This window comes from Cynocephalus volans, chromosome 2, assembly GCF_027409185.1.
Source record: "Cynocephalus volans isolate mCynVol1 chromosome 2, mCynVol1.pri, whole genome shotgun sequence".
NCBI lineage: Eukaryota > Metazoa > Chordata > Mammalia > Dermoptera > Cynocephalidae > Cynocephalus > Cynocephalus volans.
In genome coordinates, this window is record NC_084461.1 from 120,076,493 (window position 1) to 120,092,883 (window position 16,391).

The 16,391-nt window shown below is 48.1% G+C and overlaps 1 protein-coding gene across 1 annotated transcript in view; it reads right to left on the bottom strand.

Moving 5' to 3' along the window:
- Window positions 1-1,903: 1,903 nt before the first annotated feature.
- The window catches only part of TRPC7 (transient receptor potential cation channel subfamily C member 7), a 162,302-nt gene continuing 147,814 nt past the window's right edge, over window positions 1,904-16,391 (bottom strand). Inside the window, exons 10-13 of the mRNA XM_063087636.1 lie at window positions 12,635-12,856; window positions 11,947-12,027; window positions 4,338-4,413; window positions 1,904-2,073 (exon numbers count right to left, since the gene is read on the bottom strand). Coding sequence (XP_062943706.1) covers window positions 1,904-2,073; window positions 4,338-4,413; window positions 11,947-12,027; window positions 12,635-12,856 — 549 coding nt within the window. The remainder of the gene's footprint in view (window positions 2,074-4,337; window positions 4,414-11,946; window positions 12,028-12,634; window positions 12,857-16,391) is intronic.

The following is a 16,391-nucleotide window of genomic DNA, read 5'->3' on the forward strand; positions in this document are numbered from 1 at the left end:
ACAGAGACCCCAGATTAAAAATTCCTGGGCCGGCGTTTACGTCTGTCAAGTGCCCTGCATATGCATGCCCAAGGTACCTGTGGGACGCCCCTACTTCTGTCCTGTTTGTGCACTTGGTAGTGGTGCAGATCAGGCTGGGAAGACCCAATGTGGAGCTGCAGTCCAGAAGCATCCTCTCTGGTCATCTGTCTTGGCTGTCAGGGGCCCAACAAATGTTGACATTTTTTCCCCCAGAAATTGGAAAAATTTGGCAAAATGAGGCCTTTATTCCTTATGGCAACAACTGGCTGGGCTGAGTGCAGCCTGTTTTAGGTAAGGCACGGCTGTGTATTTTGTCCAAGCCCCTCCTCACCCCCTCAGTGCTTGGACCGGCTTCCCTTCTACTGATCATCTCATCTGATTTGCTGTTTTCTTATAGCAGAGTTAAGAAACATTGCCCTGAAGATATGCCGTATATCCTGAAACACAAGCCACCTCTACACACACACACACACACACACACACACACACACACGCACACGCACACGCACACGCACACGCACACACACACAACACACAACACACACACACACACACACACACACACATCTGCAAGGCATTTGAATTTGTAACTCTGACCCTTGTTGCAGGGTTGCTGTGAAGATTCAGTGGACTGATGCCTGCAAAGCCCTGAGCACAGTTCCTGGTACGCAGTAAGTGCTCGACACATCTGACCAGTATTAAAGTAGGTGTTTCCTTGGGCCCGGTGGGGTCTGCGGGATTCCAATGGCATCTTCTCCAACCCACACAGAACAGGCATTGTTTGGGGCTGGGCGCCCTCTGGTGGCCATTCTCTCTACCCACACTCAGGCCCGGCCTAGAGAGGAGGTCTGGGCTCCGTTCTTGGCGCCCCTCCCGTCCCATCCCACACCCTGGAGTAAAGCTGGAGAGATGGGGTGGGAGAAAACTTGCCACTTCCCTCATTATTTCCTTTGCCTCCTCTCTGACCTTGGCGAGGTTGGGGACACTAGGTCTGGGGATAGGAGGAAGGGCTTGGAGGTGGAGGCCAGAGCCATAACTTCTTGGAGGTCCTGGCCACATGACTCTCAGGGGCTTGGCACCTTCTCCCTCCCAAGGGCTCATCCCCCTCCCAGAGCATCCCTGGCCTGTGGGTTCCAAGGCCATCTCCAGGCAGGGTGCAGGATGGCCCTGGCAGCACATCCACAGAGGCTGCCAGGCTATTATGAGGTAATTTTATTTCTTCCCATTTCAGGTAAAAATAGTAAATACAAGATAATCTTAATAAAGGTAAAAATACATCATTTGGATTTTGCTGTTGTTCTCTAAACAGTGCTGTGACTACAGTACAATTTTTGATTTAGGATTTTTAAACTTTTTTATATATAAACAAATATAACTATTTTGCTATTAGGCTATCTGTGTTCTCATCTGGCACTTAAGAGTAGTCACAGGTCACCTCCCAGTTCTGTCTGAATGTGTGCGGATGGTGGGGAGGGAGCGAGAAGGGGCTTATGTGATGAGGTGGTTTGTCTTGCCCGACACAGCCAAAGCTGCGGTCCCATGTGCAGCGGGAGGGCACGTGTGGGCATCTAGGACGGCCCATTCCTGCTCTGGCCACAGGGATGCGTTTCACTGCAGCTGGACTGAAGGTCTCACGTGTGTCAGGGGCATTTCCTCCCCTCTTTCTGTGGTAGCTTTTCTTACCCAACAGCCTAGCTTCACAGCAATTCTGGGTACAGGCCACTAGGCTGGAGAGTCAGCGATGCTTCTCAAGACTGAGCCAGTGGACCCCCTTCGTGTCCTAGAGGAGCGGTGCAGGACCCCTTGCCACCTGGGCTGGGGGCCAGGGCATCCAACCTGGCCTTGGAATGCTGGTAGAAGTCACAGATGCCGGTGTGGGCTGCTAAATGTCTTTGCCCTTATTCACCCTCAGGTGATCCTTGTTTAAGTTCTTTCCAAATTTCTCGCTGAGCTGTTGGATCAGGTCTGCCAGCTCGCCAGTAGCTTGAGACTTCTCTTCAAGAAGTTCATAGCGCAGGCTGGAGATATCTTGCTTGATTTCCTTCAGCTCACCTGCAAGGACAGACAAGATTCTGCTGAGTACACACATGTCGGGTGTGCATCCTTCCAGCAGCACCTCGGGGTGCTGGTCCAGCCCCCAGGGGTGGGGTAAGGCAATGGGGGCTCTATTTTGGCCTAAGACCCACCCAGCTCCCCATCACTGAAAGATACATGCATGCATTTAAAGCCCCTCTCCTCCCGATCCTGGAAAACCTCTCCTTAAAGGGCTTGAAGGAAGAGTTGGGATCAGGGTTGTGAACTGTGTCTAGCACTGTTTCACATAATGATAGTTAAGAGTGTTGGTCTTGGAGCCGTTAAAAGTAAATCTCAAGACTCAGAGCAACATCCTCACTAACTGGAACATTTAATTTCATGACGCTCTAAGTTTTGTTCTGTCATTATTTCTAGAGAGGAGAAACTCCCAAGAGGCCACAGACATGGATCCGGCCAGCCCCCAGCGGCGAGCAGAGCAGGGTCACGCAGCCCATGCGCGCAGTGCCGCTTGACTAAATATTAACGCAGCCCCGGCAGCGCCTGCGCGCCTCGTTCCCTAACAAGGGACCACCAAGTGGGGACTTCCACTTTTTATCCCCATGGTGAGCCCCGTGGTTAGAAGTCCAATGGGTCTGGGCTGTGAGAATCTTTTTATTAACCACAAAGGGGAGTCAAAAGGGGCTTTGCTGATACTATAGATACTGGACTTAACTCATGTGGGAGTCCACTGCCTGAGGACTCATCATTCATGTCTATTTTCAGGTAGGCTTTCCATACATAAAGTGCAGAGACATTAAAGAGACAGTTTGATTCATTTTCAAAAGTGCATACACCCCCTATTTTCTTGTCACTAGGTGCTTCACTGCTTTACCTCAGTTCCAAGGTATAATTTCAGTGGCATGACACATGGGTACCCACCTCTTTTGATCAGTTATAGCGACCTCGGTCACAGTTACACACTGCGTGAGGCTGGCTGGCGTGACACCCAGCGGTTTTATGTTTGAGACCCACGAGGAGGGGTGGGTGGCTGGGCTGCTGCCTAGCCCTGTACCAGTCCCAGCCCGGTCACTGCTGAGCTTTGTGCTGCATGCTGGGTGCCCAGGACCAAGCAGATGTCACTCCATGACCGGGCTCCTTCAGTCGCCCCCTGTGGCCCAAGTGAGGGGAGACTTAGTGACTTCAGTCACGGGTGAAGCTGTTTCTAGGCAGCCAATGTTTATTCTAGGTGTCTCATGAAGATTAACTACCCGGTATAAGGTAATTTGCTTTTCAGTTAAGAGTAACTGCTTAAAATAGACTGGAAAGTAACCCAAACAGTGAAAATAGTGTAGTCTGAAAACTTCAGTATGCACCAGTCACCTGGTGCTATGAACCAAATGCAGAACCCCAGGCCTCATCCCACACATGTCGATTCATTAGGTCTGCATGGGGTCCAGGGTCTGCAGGTTTAACGACTGGTTCTGAGGTGGGGATACTTTGAGAAACACTGCTGGCTGTCAGATTCTAGAACCTGGAACTGAGACCAGACGGGGTCAGTTGGAACTGAGCTGGAGGCAGACTCCAAAAATGGGGAACAGTCTGCCCACCCATTATGCATGCCCATGGAATGAGGCACCAGCACTGGAATTCTGGGCCATCCTGAACTCAAGAGACATGAGGCAGACTCAAGGCAGCCATTAGTGTGTGGGCAGGATAATGTCACCCACTCCCAAGATGTCCACATCCTAATCCCTGGTGTTCCGCCTGTGAATATGGTTGTGATACATGGCAAATGGGAGCTAAGGTCACTAATGGAATTAAGGGTGTTAATCATATCCTAATTTAAGCTGACCTTAAAATAGGGAGATTACTCTGGATTTTAAGCAGTTACTCTTATCCAGGTGAACCCGATCTAATTGCATGAATCCTTAAAAGTGGAGAAGGAAAGCAGAGGGGTGGGTCAGAGGGATGGGATGACAGAGACAAGGTGTGAGGGGATCTGCCGCCCTGCTGCTGACTCAAATGTCGGGGCCATATGCAGAGACTGGAGGGTGGCCCCCAGGTTAGAGCTTGGGCAGCCCAGCTGCAGCCAGCAGGGAAATGGAGACTGCAGCCTACAGCTGCAGGGGAAGCATCCTGCCTGCACCTGAATGAGCCAGAAACTGCTCCCCTCCGAGAGCCACCAGAAAGGAACACAGCACCCGACAACACTGTGACCTTAGCCTGGTGAGACCCAGGTCTGGCTTCTGAACTGCAGAAATTGTGTTTTAGGACACTACGTTTGTGGTGACCCTATCACTTACCTTCATTGACTTCGTCATTTTCTCTGTCCACCTGGGCCTTCAGGACGTACCTTTTTATGAGCCGTTTCATGATTTTCTGAAATGGGAAGCAAGGAAGATTGGATAAGTCCAGCTTAGCACAGAGGCAGCCTGACCCTCCTTTCCCCACCACACCTCAACAGCCCTGGGGACCCGCCATGCCTACTGCCTCACTCTGGTGGGGGCCCTGCCTACTGGGGGAACCCGTCCGGTCTCTCTGTTAACCTCCCTCTAGTGCCCACCTGTCCCTGGATGTAAGAACAGGACACTTCTCCACGTCAAGAACTGGGCCAAGGGGGTGGGGGGAGAGACGGGGAGAAAGAGGAAGGGGCGGGGGGAGAAAGAGAATCATCTTAGATCCATGGGGCTGCTTAAGGATCGTAGTCCTGACTCTACCCTGACCAGTCACGTCTTCCTCCCTGGCCTCAGTTCTATTTCAAGGAGGGAATACTGGGAAAGGCTTGGCAGGCCAGCCAGCTGGAACTGCATCCCTCAGAGGTGGCGGTGAGAGGTGTGCTGTTCATGAGAGATCAGCTTGGTACAAAAGTCAGGACCAGGCTTGCAGGACAAGTCCACTGTACCTTGGGAAACTCCTGCCAGAAGCAGAAGCTGGTACAGTAGGGCCTCTGGAAGTTTGCAGAAATGCCACTTCCCATGAAATCCCACAGGTCTAACTGTGCCACCAGTCACACTGGAGGAGAAGAGTTTGGCCCTCATGTTCCATTTATTATGCAGAAACTGTATACTTTAAGCAAACGAGGCATGAATAAACACTTAAGAGACCAAGAATAGAGCCAAGTGTAAGAAAGACTGCAGGAGGTGAACTTTGGATTTTGCCAGCTAAGTCGTTCCAGGGTTCCTGTGAAATCACAGGATTTAAAAATATTCTGGTGGCTGAGACTTCTGAATCTTGTGCTAGATGAGCAGTATGGAAAAGGAGAAGGGATTTCCCTGCTTGCCAGTCATCCCTTCCTGTGACCTGCTCTCCTGCTCACACCTGAAGACTGAGGGCATGAGGCAGCATTTTCTAGATTCAAGAAACCTGTGTGGGTCGAATTCTATCCCTGGCTTTGCTGTGTGATGTGAAGCAGGCTGCTAAGTTCTCTCAAACTAGATGGGCTCAGGAAAAGCTTCTTGCAAGCAGAAGGAAAGTGAATTGGATGCAAAGATCTGGAGGATCAAACTCATTATTACCACCAACTAATGATTATCTCCACACCTTTAATGGTGAAGACCTTGCCAGGGAGGCATCTCCCAGGTTGGGATTCTAAGACCTCACCTCAACCCAGCCAAGACTCGATGAGGCTGGGTCAACTCATTCAACCCAGCATAGCCCCTGCTCAGCCCTCGGGCTCATGGCCCACTTGATCCTGTGGTTTGATTCATGATCTAATGCCAGGCCGAGAAGTTAATTAGCAAGTTGCCTCATGCTGCTCCTTCTCAGAGAGGCTTTATCATATTAGTGGTTAAACCGCAGTGCTGGATTTCTCATGGACATTCTTACAGTCAATATAATAGGTTATCTAAGTTATAAGAATATATACCTTTCCATGAGACTCAATAATGTTTTCACTTTTTTTTTTTTTTTTTTTGTGACCGGTAAGGGGATTGGAACCCTTGGCTCGCTCAGCCAGTGAGTGCACCGGTCATCCCTATATAGGATCTGAACCTGCGGCCTCGGTGCTCCCAGTGCCGCTGCGCTCCTAGTGCCGCACTCTCCCGAGTGAGCCACGGGTTCGGCCCAATAATGTTTTCACTTTGAATAAGAAAAGCAAAACAAAACCTTTTTCCTGCGGTAACTCTCATGGATAAAAACCCTACATACCTAAGAATCTGCCATGCTTACTGAATAAGAAATTCAGAAGTATTTTTCCACTGCAAACTTTCAGGCTGACACAAGTTAAGGGGATCTAGTTAAAGATTGTTGTCTTTTCAAGGCAAACTTCACGAGTTAAGGATTCCCCAGTTTTTAATCAGGAACCACTGATTAAAGAGCCTAAATAGTTATGATGTAAAACGATAAGCCAGAGACTGGAAGTGAAGTGGCGCTGAGTGGAATCCTTTCATAGGTACAGCCACAACTGCAGTCCTTTCTGCTCAGTGTGCACACTGTTTCAGCACAACATGATTGAACTGGTTATTTAAAAATATTCCAGAGTATATGTTTACTATTAATACAAAATGTGCCCCTCAAACTCCATTTGTTTTAAACAGGTGAGATCCTGCTCATAAACCTCCTTCAATGCAGAATAGTCCCCTAGGAGGAAGGGAGAAAGGACAAGAAAGCAGCAAAGAAACAAACGTATTGAGTGTGTCCTGTAGACCAGGATTGTGTAAGCCTGTCTCACAAAAATGATTTCACTGAATCCTCCCAGAAACTCAGGGAGACGGGAGTTGACGTCTCCATTTACGGGTGAGGATACCGAGGTTCAGAGAGTGAAGTGACTTTTCTGAGGTCACACAGCCAGGAGGTGGCAGATCTAGGTTTCAACCAAAATGGAAACCAAAGGTGGGGCTTCATCTGAGCTTGAGAAAAAGGTTAAGTGAAAGACAATTTTGTGAATGAGATGCAGGAAACTGGCTCCCATTAGTTAAAGGGAGTTTTGGCCACTTCTGGGTTCCAAGTCTTTCCTTGCAGGAGGAAGCCTCACAGATTTTAAAGGGTGGGTGACTTCATCCATCCTTTCATCCAGTGGTCACTCCTGGGGAAAAAGGGTCACCAGTATGGCATTAGTGTAAGTGCTCATGGACCACTCTTGAACACTGGCTTGTTTGACCTGAGCTAGGGTTTTTGCAGACCTGGGGTGCAAAGGATAGTAAAGCAAAGGTTCACTTTTTTTTTTTTTTGACCAGTAAGGGGATCGTAACCATTGACTTGGTGTTGTCTGCATCACGCTCAGCCAGTGAGCGCACCAGCCATCCCCATATAGGATCTGAACCCGTGGCCTTGGCACTACCAGTGCCGCACTCTCCCAAGTGAGCCACGGGGCCAGCCCCAAAGGTTCACTTTTAAGCCCTCAACATGCATTAGGATTACAGTGGCTTCATGTGGAAGTAGAATCAGATGAGCACTGCAGATGTGCAGGGACCCTTTGACCTTTCTCCCCACCCTCAGGTCACTTCCAGGAATGACAGGGACCTTCAAGGAGAGCAGTATGACCACCTGCCAGTCCTTAGAGACTCTGTGTCCTCATGGGGACTTATCTTCCCCTCTGGCATGTGCATGTTAGATAACTTGGGATCTGCAAGAGCAAGCTGCTATTCTCACCACCAGAAAGTTTGAAATGGTTGGCAAATGCTCAAAAGTTCTGTGTAACATGGATGCCACAAAGAATATCTGTTTCCAGAAAAGATGGACATCAAAAGCCTCCCCTCCTCCACTGTGTGGAGGAAAGTCTGTTCCTTTGTGATGAGTTTGAGATATCTCCTTGCTATCTTCCCCGGAGTTCTTTTACTTCATGAAGAAAATAAACTATCCCCAAGTTCACATGTCCCTGTTGGTGGCCACTCTCCCCACCCTGCCCTGTGCATTTAGCAAGTACTGGAGATGGGTATATTTAGCAATATTACTCAGGCAAAAGACCACTCAAGTGGAGGAAAAAGAGCTGCACCATGGATAAGAATAGTTGTCACATGGAGACCCACATTTGAGGAGGGAGGCACACAGTTCTCCCAGCCTAGATCCAAGGGGTCAGATGGCCTCTGGCCACTGCCAGTGGAGGGGAACATAGAAAGTCTTCCTATGGGAGAGACGACTCTCTCTGCACAAGGGCAGCTAAGAACACAGACAAGGAAGAGAACACATACTGTATGCTGAAGATGGTCAATGAAGTTGAATCCAGAGGGAAGAAATGTTGCCACTTAGGAAAATAGAAATTGAGGAACATTTGGAAGAGAGTGGACAAAATGGATTGCAGAACAAGTCACTTATTAAACTGGAGTTTCTCAGACACCAGAAGAGCAGAAATAAGCCCTAGCAAGCTGTCTATCCTACTTGCTTTGATCTCTACAGTAAAGGGCATCTAGAAGGTAAAAAAGAGGACTTCCCACTGGGTTTTGGGAAAGAGATTGCAACATAAAGATTGGGGCTTACTTGAATGATGGACTGTGCCTGGATTCTATGGTTTATTTGGGATGCGGCTTGTTTGCTCTGTCCATCAAGATATGTACCTCTCAGAGAGGGAGTATATAAGGTCTGTATATCTCCGAACGAGTTGACACACTGGGTCTTGGAACAGGTCACAGGGTGGCTATGAGAGGAGGCACACTTTGGCCATCTCACTAATATGATGGTTTTGTTCCACTGTTTGATCTCATGTCCACAGAGCCCAGATTGGAAAAAAACGTTTCATAAGCAAGAAACTAGTTTTGCGAAAAATAACCATTCGGACACCCAGGAGTCTAAGAAAAGGAAAGCATAGAGAGCCTGTGAAGTCTGAAGAAGCTCTCTTCCCTTATAACAAAGGGCTCAAAAAAGCTGAAGGATTGACAAGCTTGAAATAAACACCTAAACCACTAACCACTGAGAAGCTGTAATGAAGAGACAACAAGGAACAAGCTTAATAACTAAATGTGCAAGAACGACGGTGCTCCTGTTTCTTTGGAACTGCCATAGGGTTTCTCAGTGCCATGGCTGGGGGAGAGGCTGACGGAATATGTACTCAGAAAGATGACAGCTCTGGGTACAGCCTGGATAGTAAGATAGGGGGAGGCACTTGGGCTTCTCATGTTCTCTGCACATTTGGAAGCTGCTTTGGGAAGAAAGCTCTAGAACTTGGAAGGCCACCAGTGGGCCCAAGAAAACAGACGAGTCACAGTCAGATCCCTGCCCAAGTCTGTCCTTCTGCTTGACCTGTGGCTGTGGGCAATCCCAGAAGTGCACAAGTGCCTCCTGCTCTCCTGGTCTCCTCACCAAGGATTGGAAGGCTCAGATAGATCTCTTCCTAGTGCCTGTCAAACCTGGCCAAAGCAGGTGCCGAGAAAGACTGTGGTACGATGCTACGGAGATGCCCAGGTGCCCGGGCAGTGTGATGTGGTAAAGGAAGGGGCTCTTGTGAGTCAGACAGATCCCAGTCCAACCAGCTGTGCACGCTCAGCCACTGAGGCTCAGTCCTCTCATCTGTTAAATGAGGTTAAATGTAGTGCTCCTCTTCCAGATATATGGGGAGGCTATACCTGGGCTGGTGTCTAGCCTGCTGCCAGCTGTCCTTTAGTGTCATCTTATGGTTTTCTGATCATGAGCAGATGGCTCAGGAAGATGCCAAGACCTAGCCTGATGGGGCTGAGCAGAGTGCCAATATGCAAATGCAGGAACGCAGGGTGCTCCCAGCTCCCGTGGCTGTCTCCTCAGCCCTTGCCCTCTGATGCCTACTGGCCCAGTTTTTCTTCTTTTCTGTGACAACTATTTGAATAAATAGCCCCAGGCTTTTCTCCATGGATTCACAAAACTCCAGGTGAGCAAAGCTTTCCAAGGTCATCAGTAGCCTGAAGCTGCAAACCGACCGAACTCTGTAATCACAGCAGGAAGTTACTGGGGAGATTTAGGGCAGCAGCGACTCAACCTGTGATGACAGAAGACAGGAATGGGATTGCTCTGAGACTGCTTTTGAGAACTAACTTGTCCAGAAAGGAGTCATTCTGGGTTTAGGTCGGTGACACATGATCAGTCTTCCTTTATCTCTGTAGCTGATTCTGCTCAAAACCCAGGAGAGATTTGGCCCTAACCCATAAGGCTTTTCTATCCTTTCTGTGATACAGATAATCTATATGTGTCTCCAAGAAGCTAAGAAATAAAAACCCTTCCACTGACCAAAGGATTTGGCCTGTAAAATAACTCAAAGCAGATCAAACTGAGCAGTCTCAATTTCGTGCACAATTAAATACAAGATTTGCCCATTGCCAAGTTTTAGTTGCTGTCATCTGATAAAACTGTAAGTGCTTTGAGGGATAAGCCATTTCTTAATTGTACAATTAAATCCTCTTAACTGCACAGCTGGCTTCTGAAATATGGATGGAAAGATTCAATTTGAGACTTGTGTCTAGAAGATGTTAAATCTGTAATTGTTCCCTTTGGGAAGGTGGCAGCAGGGACATTCGCCTGGGATGAAAAGAATGCTCAGGACAGCTTCACATTTACATCTGATAAGAAATGATCAGCATGGATGAAACTGCTGATCATGGAGAAGTGGAAGGCAAGAAAAGAATGGCCTACACTCTTGCAATCGATCACCTGTAGTTACCGTTGATCCCTGGCTCATGGCTGATTCAAACTGATAACAGAGATTTCGCGTTCATTTCCAAAAGTAATGCAAGGATTGCAAGCATAAAAGGTCTTTTTGTAATTTTTATAACAACAGACTTAGTAGTTAAGGTCAGGTGCTCAGTGAAGACATCAATCTCCACTTGGATGCTTATGACACCTGGGAGTCATGCTGGCTACTGTCCCTCCCTCCGCCATACTCACCAGCATCAGGTCTTGTTGGCTGTACATCCGGAATGTACGTGTATTGAATCTGTCTGCTTTTCCCCACTGCCCTACTCACACCCCAATCCAAGCCACCATCCCTCATACCCGGATGACTCTCACGTTCTCCCTACTGGTCTCCCTGCTTGCACTCTTGTCACTACCTGTCTCCTCTCATTATAGCAGTAAGGTGGTCCTTCTTAAAGCATAAATACAACTTCAAATACAATCATCCTCCCTCCCCTGTGAAGTTACCCCTCTCCCCTGCCAACTTTAAGAACTTGGAATAAAATCCACATCCTGACATTGGTCTGGCCCCTGACTTCCCTCTGACCACATCCCCCTCCACTCTCTCCTGCTCGTGGGGCTGGGCTGCTCCCCAGGCTGCTCCAGACCAGCCATGCTTCTCCCCTCAGGCCTTTCCCTTTTCTTCTACTTGGAAGGCCCATGAGGCGCCTCCTGCTCATCCGTGAGGTCTTCACGAACTGTCCTCTTGAAGATGCCCTCTCTGATAACTATATCTAAGCAGGGGCTCCCTATTTTTCTCCATTTTGGAACTCTATTGTGTCCTTCTTGGCACTTTTATCAATTTGAAGTCATATAAATATATGTGTGCTTACTTGTTCAATGTCTCCCTCCCTAGACCAGAGGGGCCACTACGGTGGGAACCATGTCTGTATCTCAGCAAGCAGCACAGTGCCTGGCATACAGAGGCACTCAATATGTATTTGTTCAATGAAGGATGGTGTAAGAACCCAAATGCCCCAAGGGATCACACCCTGATCACATAAGTCCTTCTCGGCCACACCCCATCATGGCGCTGGTTGCCCTTCTCTTCCGTACTCTCCTTCCCGCCGGTGCGAATCGCACACCAATCAGCTCACCCCAAGCCCCATGCGGTATGCTAAGTAGGGATTGTATTTTAAGCCAATCAGCCTTCCCTAAAAGCCCTATATATACGTGTGTGTGCCGCCTAATAAGCGAGCTCTCTCCGTTGGATCGTCAATGGTGTCGACTCGTCCTTTCTGAAGGAATGAAGATGTGTTCTGGGGGAATGATACAGCTACGTGGCTAAATCCACATCTTAACTGCATCTACTCCTGTCCATGCTGGGAAAGTGATCATTACCTGGTATCTGGTGGGCTTGCTGAAAGTGTTATTTGCTGTCAGGTTTTCAGAATTTCTCATACCAGCTTGGTAGCGAGTCTTCTGGAAACAGAACATACATATATATATACATATACAGAAGGACTTGAACAACAGCCACATATAGGCCCATGTACCCACTGCTGCTTAGCTTTCCAGAACACTGTTTCTGGGAACTTTAGTTCTGCAGAATGTTAACAAGGGTTTCAGAATGTTGTTTGGTAACTTTGGGAAGCACTGAGTTAAAGTTATGAAGGTGTCTTTCCTCTAGGACTCCTCAGAGGTTTTAATATGCTAATCAACACTGAGAATCTCCAGGAAGGGGAGTGAGTGGGCAGGGAACATTTCTTTTCAGAAATCTTTCCCCAGGTACTTTCTGGGAAAAGCTATACCACTTCCAAGTTCACTCAGGAGTTGCACTCACTGGGGTCATTGCTCAGCCAGGCAGCTTGCTGAGTCCCTAGTAATGCACCTCTCCAAGGACCTGCAAGGAGAAGGGGTCGAACCACAGGCAGCCTTTGCTGATGTGCCCTGCAGATTCTGAAGAGCAATGGCCCCCCCAGCTCCTGACTTCCCTTGGGTCAGGGGCCGCCATCTGAATCAAACACATGCAACTCGGTCCTCACCCTCCCACTGCCTTCTCTAGCCGCATAAACTGGATGCTACCTACCCTGAATTTGGAATTCAGCATGCCCATTTCAAGGTCATTTTCACAGCTTTTGGCCTTAGATTTGCAGAGTTTTATGAGGCACATCTTGATTCTCATTATGAGATAATAAAATGATTTAGGACTTGGCACTAGATTAAAAGGAGCAGGTAGAGTTCTTCCTTCATCAAAATAAGACAGCCAGAGTTTTGCTCGGGCAAATTTCCACTCCACGTCTGCATCCTCCTGTGGAATAAAGGATACACAGCACACCATCAAAGGCCACCGTTTCACAGCTGAGCTCAGTCTGAGGAGCAGAGATACGGTCTACAAATGCTGAGAGCAGATTTCTAAACAGGACTCTGCTTCCACATTTCTATTAGCCACATTACAAAAAGTAAAATGGAACAGGTGAAATTAATTTCAGTGATACATTTTATTTAATCTGACAGATCCAAAATCTTAACATTTCTACATGGAAGCATTATAGACAATTATTAATGAGAGAGCTTACCTTTTTTTTTGCATACTAAGTTTTCAAAATTCAGGATGAATTTTATATTTACAGCACATCTCAATTTGCACTAGTCATTTCAAGTGCTCAACAGGCACATGTGCTTAGTGGCTACCATACTGGCCAAAACTGTATTTCTTAGGAAGTGTATTTCTTATCGGTCAGATTGCTGCCAGGGAGGATGTTAAGAGATCTAGCATACGTAATGCAAAGAGAACAAACCTGACGAAAGTTTGTAGGAGGTAATGCAGCCCTCTTCTCTTCCCTGGTGGCAGGGTTAGGTTTAAACCTGGGATCTGTTCGTTCTGACTTGGTGTCAAAGCCAGCATGCCCAGCGTGTACCCTGAGAGGCAGCAAGTGTGTTTTTTCTGTAGACAGGCTACTTGGACCTTTGTCCTAAGAGGGCAGTTTGAGGCCAAGAAAGAAGATGGGATCTGGAATCAGACAGACCTGGTTTCAAAACCCCTTATTAGCTGCGTGACTTTAGGCAAGAGTCTTCAGCTTGCTCCTCCATGCAGCGGCGATAACTCTGCCTCCCTCACAGAGACCCGAGTATGTGCCGATGAGCAGCGGCTTCCTCCTTCCACAGGCAAGGGCTGCGCTGCAAGGGGTTGTGCCTCTCGTACGGGCTCATGTGAGGTGGCCGGGACGTACCACAACAGTGGAAGGTCATATCCAGCAGGCTTGACTGCTTTGTTTGCTTTTGTTGAGGATCAACACCTGGCCTGGTCTACCTGGGGACGTCCTATATGGGCCTTTTAGTCTGGAAGCTTTGTGAGGGCAGGGGTCACTCCTGGTCTCACCATACAACAGAGGTGTAACAGGGACACCAGGCCCGAGAGGAAGGGTGCTATAGAGGTAAGAGCATGGGTTCTGGAGCCTGCCTGGGTTTGAATCCTGGTTCTGCTCCTTATAAGCTATGTAACCATGGCAAGTGACTCCATTTCCTCATCTGTAGAATGAAGATAATAATATTACCTCATAGGTGGCTGTGAGAATTAAAGGAGTTAATGCATAAAAGACAATTAACAGTGCCAGACATTTAGTTAGGCCTCAATAAATATTATTTTCATCTCCACAGCCTAGCACAGGCCTAGTAGTCAACCTTTAATTGTTTAGCAAACATTTGTTGAGCACTTACTATGTGCCTGGCATGTGCTAGGGAGGCACTGGGCATGCCAATCTATGCCCTGCTAGACCACAGTCGCCAATGACACGAGTATGTTAAACAACTCATCAGCTAGTCTTTTACCTCCAGTTGTGCTGAGAGCAGTGCGAGCATCTGGTGCTGGGGGCCATGGCCTGCTCTGGGGGTCAGGGAAGGCTGCCCGCTGGCTGGTGTTTGAGTGGAGATCCAAGGGGTGCGCAGTCCCAGCCAGGCCAAGAGGGGTTGGGGTGGGGTGTGGAGAATGAGCAGGCGTTAACTAGTGGAACAAGCAGTGAAAAGCATAAATATCTTTTGAGAAAGTTGGCAGTAAAGAGCAGAGGAGAAAGAGGTTGAGAGCTGGAAAGTGAAATCAAGGGAGGATTTTTTATAGTCACTTTTTTTTTTTTTTAAAGATCAAGAGGCTTAGGGCCGAACCTGTGGCGCACTGGGGAGAGTGCTGCGCTGGGAGCGCGGTGACGCTCCCGCAGCGGGTTCGGATCCTATATAGGAATGGCCGGTGCACTCACTGGCTGAGTGCCGGTCACGAAAAAGACAAAAAAAAAAAAAGATCAAGAGGCTTATTTAAAGGCTGACAGGAAGGATTAGGTAGAGAGGGAGAGAGTGAGGATGCAGGCGGGCAGGGGTAACGTGCAGTGGCAGCTCCTGAGGAGGCAGAAGGGAGGAAAGCCAGGACCTTGTCTGGTGGCCTTGGAGAAGGAGGCCTCTCCTGCCAGCAGGGCCAGGTGAGTGACGGCAGGGCAGGTGCAGGTGAGCAGGTGGATTGGACAGTAGGCACTCAAGACCTATTGACTGAATAACTCAGAGTTCTCAAGGAAGGATTTATGGATATTTACCGCATCAAAGCTAAAGGTGATCAGGAACCCCTGGCATTTCCCAGTGTTCCTCCTCCTGGTCCAGTGAGACAGGTGGGGACTGAGGACAAGTCAGAGCCCCGAGGGAAGTATGGCTGCAGTGTGCTTTCTCTAACCTGGGGCACCATTGTGTGTGGAGGGATAACTTGACACCACAAGCCATGGGCTTGCCTACTCCTGTCCTCAGCTAGTGGACATCTCTCAACCACGCAGCCTCCCTTGCCACAGTCATCAGGACCAAAGCATGACATGCTTGTAGGATGTGGCAGACTGTGCCGGGTGAGTGGTACAAAGACCCACAGATTTCCCAGGCACCATCTCGTTTTTTCTTACACGTGGAGAAACTGAGGCCCAGGAAGGCAGAGAGGACTAGTTAGCAACAACAGCTCATTATCCACATAGATGACCAAATATGTAAAACGCTTTAGTAAACTATATGTGATTGTCCATCCACGCAGTGCTGCCTTTTTCCAGGGGCAGAGGGGCCTGGCTCCTCCCTTCCTCTCACCTCTTGCTTCTTTTCTTTGCTCAGTCTTCACTCTCGGGGTGCTGAACCTACCACACTCTTTCACCCCTCCCTGCCTTGGCACATGCTCTTCCCACTGTTTGGAATACTCTTTTGGGGGGGGGTATGTGTGTGTTATGGGCTAAATTGTATCCCCTTAAAATTCATATGTTGAAGGTCTAACCCCTAGTACCTTAGAATGTGACTGTATTTGGAGATGGAAACTTTAAAGACATGATTAAGATTAAATGAGGTCATAAGGGTGGGACCCTAATCCAATAGGACTGGTGGAAACACCATGTGAGGACACAGCAAGAAGATGGCTGTCTGCAAGCCAAGAAGAGAGGCCTCAGAAGAAAATAACCCTGCCGGCACCTTGATCTTGGACTTCTAGCCCCTAGAACTGTGAGAACATAAATTGCTAATGTTTAAGCCACATAATTTGTGGTATGTTTTATGAAGGCCCAAGCAAACTAACACACAGGAATCTTTATTTTTTTCTATATGAGAAATACAAATAATAATTGTTTTTTAAAATAATTTAAGTACAGAGGTGTACCAAGCAAATGTGAAAGTTCCCTTTTGAATCTCCTTTCACTCCCTTCCTCAGAGGTCAAGAGTGGGGTGGCATCCTTGGAGTTCCCTTCTCCTACTTTTTCTTTCTATATATTAGCATTCATATTGTTATGTAAATGAGATATGCTTATATGTATTTTTTACAACTTGCAATTTTTTCCACACAA